This window comes from Eschscholzia californica, unplaced genomic scaffold (genome assembly GCF_041429995.1).
Source record: "Eschscholzia californica isolate CP2 unplaced genomic scaffold, dmEscCali1.0.p SCAF_3, whole genome shotgun sequence".
Taxonomy (NCBI): Eukaryota; Viridiplantae; Streptophyta; class Magnoliopsida; order Ranunculales; family Papaveraceae; genus Eschscholzia; species Eschscholzia californica.
The window spans coordinates 16,561,809-16,570,304 of NW_028238420.1; the positions used below are offsets into that span (position 1 = coordinate 16,561,809).

General features: G+C 37.1%; 1 protein-coding gene across 1 annotated transcript; it reads right to left on the bottom strand.

Moving 5' to 3' along the window:
• Positions 1–3,182: 3,182 nt before the first annotated feature.
• Positions 3,183–5,396, bottom strand: LOC147548726 (gibberellin 2-beta-dioxygenase 1-like). The gene is made up of 3 exons (XM_086672572.1): positions 4,853–5,396; positions 4,412–4,751; positions 3,183–3,695 (listed from the first exon to the last, which is right to left on the bottom strand). Exons 1-3 carry the CDS (start codon positions 5,275–5,277, stop codon positions 3,411–3,413), a joined length of 1,050 nt encoding a protein of 349 aa, XP_086528698.1. The 5' UTR covers positions 5,278–5,396; the 3' UTR covers positions 3,183–3,410.
• Positions 5,397–8,496: the final 3,100 nt, after the last annotated feature.

The window sequence follows — 8,496 nt, forward strand, 5'->3', positions numbered from 1 at the left end:
TCATACTAAGTGTCCAAGGCATAAGGTATTCAGAGAATACCCTTGACTAGTAAAATTGAGCAGGTAAAAGGTGTTTTACGGAAGAGGCTCAGATTTACAAACTCTCGTTATCGAAAATAAGTTAATTATTTCACCGTCGTCTAAATTTGGTTTAGTATTTAAACGACAGTCCACGGATAATAAAGCATTTCGAATAGGTTTATCAGATACGTTATCTAATGAATGAAACCCAATTAAGTGAACTTGGAATACTTAATTATCATCTCCCTAGTCCAGGTCGTTGCATGGACAACAATGACTCAAGAAGACTAGAACGTGGGTCGATGAGATAACGCTGTTTCATGGGCTATAGGAATAGGAGTATTCGAATCGACTACGTGGGTGTACTATTGGGAATATACACTAGATAACTCTGAAAATGAGAAGCACATAAATGGTGATGAACGTCAAAATGCTTCTCATTGACAAGATTGGGGAGATTCCTCAAAACATGAGTGTTTCACTCATCTTATGTAAGGAATGTCCGACTTTGGTTCGGGCAAATGCCGCCCCGTCAAAGGAGGTTATAAAAGTTGATACAGGAGAAGACAGAATAGACATGAAGTTGAGTGGGAGCACAAGAATGGATTGTGTCATCCTAATTATATTAGGAAAACGTGTCTCGAGACCGCTTGGTGAGTAGCAACTGAAATGCGTGGCCGCGCTCAAATGGATTAAAAGTTAATTAGTTGTCTTTGACAATTATACTCGGTATCAAGAAAATATGAAAGAAGAGACGTATCAGATGGGATACAAATTGACACGGGAATCGAGCATTGCACTTGTTCTAAGTACAAGTGGGAGTCTGAAGGATATTCCTTTGTAAAGGAGATTGTCTTGAAAGAGATGTCCTTCGACCAAGAATGCAATTAGAGAAATTTGTCGATAGGAAAATTGATGAAGAAGATCATCAAGTCCGGTTGATTTAGGGGTCGTAGTGTTTAGCTAGAAACGAACTACGATCGTCGAATTATGAAGTGATTCGCGGCTAACTTCGACTGAATCCTACATCGAGTTACACATAAGAATGGCTATTTAATCGGATGATATGACTAGTGGGAATGAGATATATAATCATGGGAAAGTCTCATAAATATGTCTCGTAGGCCTAAAAAAAATTTAGGCAACGATAACACAAAAGGCCAGAAAAACGGGATTTTGGCCGGGGGACCGGAAGGGTGTTTTGGGAATAAAAGGGTGGCCGACCATGATCATTTGGGTGCCCTAAGGGGACCTTCCATATCTGGAGTTTCCATAGGGGGCGGCCACAACTTAAGGGAATAAAGAAAATAACAACTAGTTTCTATTTTCGACTATTTTCTTAAATCTTATTCCAAAGGGCCTTTTAGGAAACTAATTAGGGTTGGACTCTAACCTAGACCTCTATATAAGGACCCTTAGGATATTGAATAAGGTGTGGAATTTATCATGGAGCTTTCTTACTCTACCACATCAAGTAGAGAGGAGAAAGTGAGCTAATTCCCAAAAACAATCAACTAGTCAAACAAAGAAGAAGGAGTTCTTCTTATCAAACCACCCTTCCGAGGGAGATTTTTGTCAAAAGGAGTTTATTCTACTATGAAGTTTTGTGTATTCATTGAAGTTTATACGCGTTGTACTCTTTTTCCTTTGTCTAGTTTTTATCTCACTGGATTTTTCAGGCAAGATTTTAATGAGGCAACTAAAGTATAGCCCACAAAATTTTAAAACACTCATTACAAATGGCGTTGGTCATTCAAGGGTAAGTGTTATATATTGTTGCCCATAAAGACGATTGTCCACCTTCTAAAACCATTCAAAGATATGGATCATGAAGCATGAGGCGGAACATGACTCATCACTTAAAAGATAAAGAATTGGTACATGAATTACACATCACCTATCCTACAAAATCTAACATGTGGACTTATGGGTTACCCTTCACTAGTACAAATACACCTCAATCTATTTATGGGTTTGGATTGTCTTGAATTACAGATGAAGTGAACAAAGAAAGTTACTTCTTTGCCTAACCCATGTCATTACAAACAATTAGATATTACCAAAGAAAGATATTATATAACTTTATTATTATTCTAATAAACCATAAATAATAAAGAAGATAAAGTCAAAAGAAAAAAATTCGGCGACAGCCTGAATTCAATTGTGGTGTACAATATTTCCATACTCGGCTTTAAAACAAATCACAATAAATTTCCGCCAGCGCTTTGGGGAAAGCTAAATAGTTTCCGGGGTGTGAAATTTTAAAGGGAATATGCAAAATTTCGAAAAGTTTCCGGGGAAACATATTTTATGGGGAATATGGCTCAAAATAAAAAAATTTCCCCCTCACCTCCCTCCACCTCACCTCACCTCCCTCCACCTCATCTCACCTCCCTCCACCTCATCTTCTCTCTCTCTTCTCCGATAGGTCGCCGGCCGGAATTTTCCGGCCGGCGACCATGAAAAAAAAAAAAAAAAAATTTTTTTTCTCTCACACCTCTCTCTTTCTAAACTCCGGCGAAGGGGGTTTCCCTTCGCCGGAGTTCCGGTCTGTTGAAGAACAGACCGGAACTGGTCTGTTCTTCAACAGACCGGATCTGGCCTGTTGAAGAACAGACCAGATCGGTCTGTTCTTCAACAGACCGGAACTGGTCTGTTGAAGAACAGACCAGTCCGGTCTGTTCTTCAACAGACCAGTTCCGGTCTGTTGAAGAACAGACCGATCTGGTCTGTTCTTCAACAGGCCAGATCCGGTCTGTTGAAGAACAGACCAGTTCCGGTCTGTTCTTCAACAGACCGGAACTCCGGCGAAGGGAAACCCCCTTCGCCGGAGTTTAGAGAGAGAGAGAGAGATGTGAGAAAATTTTTTTTTTTTTTTTTCATGGTCGCCGGCCGGAAAATTTTCCGGCCGGCGACCTATCGGAGAAGAGAGAGAGAAGATGAGGTGGAGAGAGAAGATGAGGTGGAGGGAGAGAAGTGAGGTGGAGGGAAAGAGCTGAGGTGGAGAAGCTATTTTGCTTTCCCCCTACATAAAATTGTCAAACAAAATTGACCAATTTTTGACCAAATCTTCACACCCCGGAAACTATTTAGCTTTCCCCAAAGCGCTGGCCTAAATTTCACTAACTAAATAGCTACAACATCAAGAAAGGAAAAACGTGTAACAAATCACAATAAATTTCACTAACTAAATAACTACAACATCAAGAAAGGGAAAACGTGTATCTTCCGTGTACTTTTGGAGAGGATAATTACATCTATGGAACCCCACAGAATTATGAAGCAATTGAATATGAGAAAAGAAGCTACTCCTATGTACTATTGTTGCCCATCTTTATTGAATAGGTTTGAATAGAGTGTTGAAGTTAAAGTTTGACCAAGCAACTTGCCTAAAAAAGGGAGTTGACTTTATCAACACAAGGAAAAGGAGGTGGAAACTTCTCAAACTGGCCAAGTCTGTTCACAGCCAAACTTAATTTATAAGCTGACTTCTTGTATTCAAACCATGTGAATTCCTTGTACAAACTCTCTTCTCCATCTCTCAAAAGTGATGTTGATGGTGATATTCTTTCCTTCAATGGTGGCCCACCAAAATATATCATTGAAACCCTAGATTTCTTACTGTTTGCTATTACTCTATGTCTTACACTCTTAAACCTTCCATTGGTCATTACCTGTAAACAGAATTAAACACCAAAAGTTATAGAGATAGATGTTATTTGGGTTGAGAGAGACATTGAACAAAAACCTATTTTCTAATTTTTTTTTTAATTGTTTAGCGTATGCTCGAACCCTTGACCTCTGGGTGGAAGATTATACCTCTTACCACTCCAATCAAGGATTGTTGGCCCATTTTCTAAATTTTACACCATCTTGAAATGGTAAAAATATGTGAATTTTTCAGCTAAAAAAACGAAGAAAAATGCTAGTTGGTCAAACATGAGACTGACCACATGCCCAAAGGCGTTTTCCATTCTGGGTGTTTTCCTCTCCACATGCCTAGACAAATAAGAGTTTAGTTCGGACTTTTTTTTTTCTAAACATGTCACAGACCAATAAGACTCAGACACATCAATTTTTATCACAGTCTCACCCAATTTCGGGACCAAGTAACATTATTGACTTATTAGGTCCCATTTACATACACTTTTACTATCTATTACAAGTTTATTATCTGTAAGATTCTGTAACAAGAAAAAGAACCTATAAAAATCAATCCTCTTAAAAGAAGTACAATTATAGGATCCTTTCTTACTAACTTTTTAGTTTCTACTATCTTTTGCAATTGTATCCATCTAATGACCTAGAGATAGAGAGGATGAAAGTGAAAGTGAAAGTGTGAAAGATAATACCCAAAGTTTATTTCATTGAAAATGTGAAGAAATATTACCTGTAAAGAATCACCAACATTGATGAAGAAAGAATTTTGATCAGGTGGAACTGGAATCCAAGAACCATCTTTCAAAGATATTTGAAGTCCAGATGTATTATTTGATCTCAAAACAGAAATAATTTGAGGGTCTGTATGTTCTCCAAATCCAATCAAACTTCTTGTAACCTCTGGTGGACATGGTGGGTAATGATTTAACCTAAAAACAGAGTCACTTTCTTCATCTTTCAAATGTTTACTAAATTCATCAATTGGTTGAATCTTTAATCCTTCTGCTAATAATTCAAGAACATCACAAGCTAATTTCCTCATAGATGATATATAACTATTCACAATAGACCTGAATCAAAAACAATAAAACAACTTAGAAAAAAAAAACAGAGGAAGCAGTTAGAAATCTTCAATCAATCTTACAAATAAGAAAAAAATTTGGATTCTTACCGAAAATAATCTGGGTTTTCTCCCAAAGAATTTGAAAATCTTTGAGAAACAGAATTAAAATTACCACTGAAAAGAAGATATTCAATCCAACCCATATCACCATTTGGGCCAATAATTTTGTTACCATAACCAAATGGATTAGGAGGACCAGATTTATCCTTCTCAGATTGAGCTAAAGAAAAGAAATTTAAAGCTTGTGATTCTAATTCAGATATCAAATTAATTGGTACTGAATGATTGATAACTTTGAAAAATCCAAACTCTTCACAAGCTTTAACAAGAAGGAATTTTGAATCTGGTTTTGAAAGATCAATAACAGGAATACCAGAGAAGATATAAGGGTTTGATTTGTGTTGGTATTTATGTTTGGAGGACTTAACATGAGAAAACTGTTCTAGTTTAGTTGGTTTTGAAAGGATAACCATGGTTCTCTATATGGATTTGAGAGAGAGAGAGAGGGTGTTTTGTTTTAGAGGGAGAAACAAGGTAGATGTGTTTCTCTGAGAGAAGAGGGGGGGCTTTTTATGGGTTTTTTTTGAGGTTTAAGCTAAAGTGGGTATTGGGGGTATTTAAATGGTTAGCGTTGACAGTTTGGAGTTGAGACATCTGGCATTGAGAAGAGAGAGGCTAAAGGCACCCAAAATTGCTATTTGCACTGGGTTCCTCTAAGCACCCTATGTAAACTGGATGCCTATTGGGGAGGCACCCAGTAGGCACCCAGTCCGCCCATTGCCCAAATTTTTTCTTTCGCTTTTTCTTTTTCTTCTCTTCTTCTCCTCCTTCGTATCAACATCACCACGTTGTCAAGGAAACAACTTTGTTTCCAAATCCATCATCACCGATCTACAAGGAGGAGTTACAGAGAGAAAAAAAAAAAAAGCAAAACCATCATGAAAAAAACTTGATTCCAAAACAACTTTGATCAATGATGAGGAATTAGAGTGAGAAAGAACTTCGGTTCCAAACCCTTGATCCAAGCCATCAAAACCACAATTAAAAATACTATCGGGGAACCTGCTACCAGACTAAACTTAGACTCGGTCGGGTAAGCAAATTTTCAGACTGACCTATGCTCAGACTGGTCTGAGTCCGAGCCTTGCTTTGGATTCCGGACGGGTCGATTTTTGCCCTGGTGCCAATAGATGTTTGGGATCCAAGAAGATTGACCTTAGCAAATCTCCTCCCGGGTGCTAACAACAATTTTCTCGGATGCCTTTAGCCGCTCCCTGTTGAGAAACTTTCGTTCCTAAATTATAACCCATAGTTTTAAAGGCACTTTTCATAAGCCTTAAATGCACCTCATTCCTTCATATACAATTTCCCTCAAATTTGTTCTGAGGGGGGCACTTGTAACACTTAGCCTTTAAAACTTTGAAATCTATAATTGGAAAGGAAGGTAAAAATCTCCTTTTTTTTATTGAACTATCTCTTTGTTGAAGTTTATAAAGATTGTTCTTGAGATAATTATAATTGAAATCATTTTTTATGATGTTGAAAATGGATCCTTGTATATCCCAAAGAATGTCACTCTTGTAACTTCGATTCAATTGTTCACGTTTGTTGTCAAACGAGACATTAACTGGGGGAGGGGGGGTACGGTTATCTGTAAAGGCACTCCGACGCTCAAGACAGTTTAATGTAAAGGTGAGTTTAATGAATAAAGGAATAAGGATCTAAAAGAGCTTTTGCAAAAGTGTATGCAAAAGTGTTGAGCTTTCAGCAGGTGTCTGGCGATATATGACCTTCACTGTAACTATTTTTTCATTCAGGTAAAGCATATGCAAAAGTGTCGAGCTTTCTTCAGCAGACTCCCCTAATCTAGGGCTCAGGTGCTAAAGTTTACTCAGATCCACTTTTATGTTTGTCTTCATGCCGTGACAGAGTTTCAAGTTCTAAAGACACTTGTGACGACCTTCCTAATTTAGGGTTCAGGTGGCATAGCTCTTTTGGGTTCACCTCTCTGTTAGCCCTATCAAAGGTTCGCTCACGCGTTATGTGGGGATCTTGCACGTGCCACCCAATTCAATCTCTAGACTTCTTGACTAGTCAAAGCTGACCAATATTTGGCTCAACATGATTCCCTGCTCAACGAAATAAGGACATTCTAAAGATAACCTCTAACAAAAATGCGTAATTGAGGATAACCTCCTTTTTATTTGTAATTGAACTTAACCTCTCCAACGGTCACTAATATAAGTTACAAATGTTTTCTATGACCAAACTACTTTTTTTAGTGACAAATTAAACATACCCTTTTTCTCTATATTTCATCTTTCCCCTCCATTAACCACGCAACGTTCATTTTTCTTACTAAAGTTGTGTTTAGTGAAAGACGTAATACAAGTCAAGCGGTCGGGGTTGGAATCATAAAAAGGTTCCCTTTATATTTTTTCCTCCTGATATCTATTGAGTTATTAAAACATATATAGTGAAATATTAAGATACATGAGAAAAAACACCCTCATTCATAATGTAAAATTATGATTATGATATATAAAAAAAGTGTAAATTCCGTTTTGACCCCCAATTTGTGACCAACTCACCGTTTCGGCCTCCATAAGTGTCCGGCAATTCGATTTGGCCTCCAAATCTACTTTTCGGGCAGTGCTGACATCATCAAGTCAAATTCAATACTTTTCTCTACCCGAATTACCCCTCTGACCAAATCTTCTCTTTCTCAAGCCAAATCCTGAGGTGTCACATCATCAAACTATTGTATTGTTAATATTATCATATTTTGAAAATAACTCCATGAAAGAAATTAAACAAAGATTGAAAAATATGTAAAGATTGGATTTGAGCATAGTCCTATTTTTGAAGAATCTAATTTCTTAATTGTAGTTTTCCCCTCTGTTTCTTCCATCAAATATACCATATTCTTGATCATATTAAAACTTAAAAAGTGTATTATCTATTTTCTATTGAAACCCCATTTCAGATTTTTATATTCTTCAACAACCTAATTTAGATCTTCAAAATCACAGTTCATCAAAACCCTTAAAAATCTCAACTTTCTTCTTCTTCTTCAATCCATGTAAAAGTGCAGAAAAGAGACCTAGTTCTCATTTCTTCATAATCTTAGTGAAAATCCATTTCAATAAATATGCAAGATCCAACAATATTTCAACAAATCAAAGCGCCTCAATATCCAGAACAAGAACGGATCAAATGCCCTCGTTGTGATTCAATAAACACCAAATTCTGCTACTATAATAATTACATTCTATCTCAACCTCTACATTTCTGCAAAAGTTGCAGACGTTATTGGACTAAAGGGGGGTGCTTTAAGAAATATACCAGTTAGTGGTAGTATCAGAAAGAACACAAATAGATCTTCAAACCCTGATAAACGTCAATCATCTTCATCTTCTTCTGCAACTCAAAATTCTCATAAAAAACCACAACCTACTTGATTTTCACTTCTGCAATTACTGTAAACCCTAATAATGTTTCAAGAGAAGTTCATCACCAATTTGGGAAATTCGTTGAGAATTAAGAGAGATCTGTAAGTAATCGAACAACACTGGAGTTGCAGAGTAATGGGTCTCCAGGAAATATATTAGGGTTTTCACGTGGTGGTGATTCAAGTTGTATGAATAGGGGTAATGGGTGGCCTGATATAGCCATTTATACACAATGTTCGA

Coding starts and splice junctions, on each gene's coding strand:
- LOC147548726 (XM_086672572.1), bottom strand. CDS start 5,277: ATGGTTATCCTTTCAAAACCAACTAAACTAGAACAGTTTTCTCATGTT. Junction 4,752..4,852: donor GAAAACCCAGATTATTTTCG/GTAAGAATCCAA, acceptor TTTTTGATTCAG/GTCTATTGTGAATAGTTATA. Junction 3,696..4,411: donor ATGTTGGTGATTCTTTACAG/GTAATATTTCTT, acceptor TTCTGTTTACAG/GTAATGACCAATGGAAGGTT.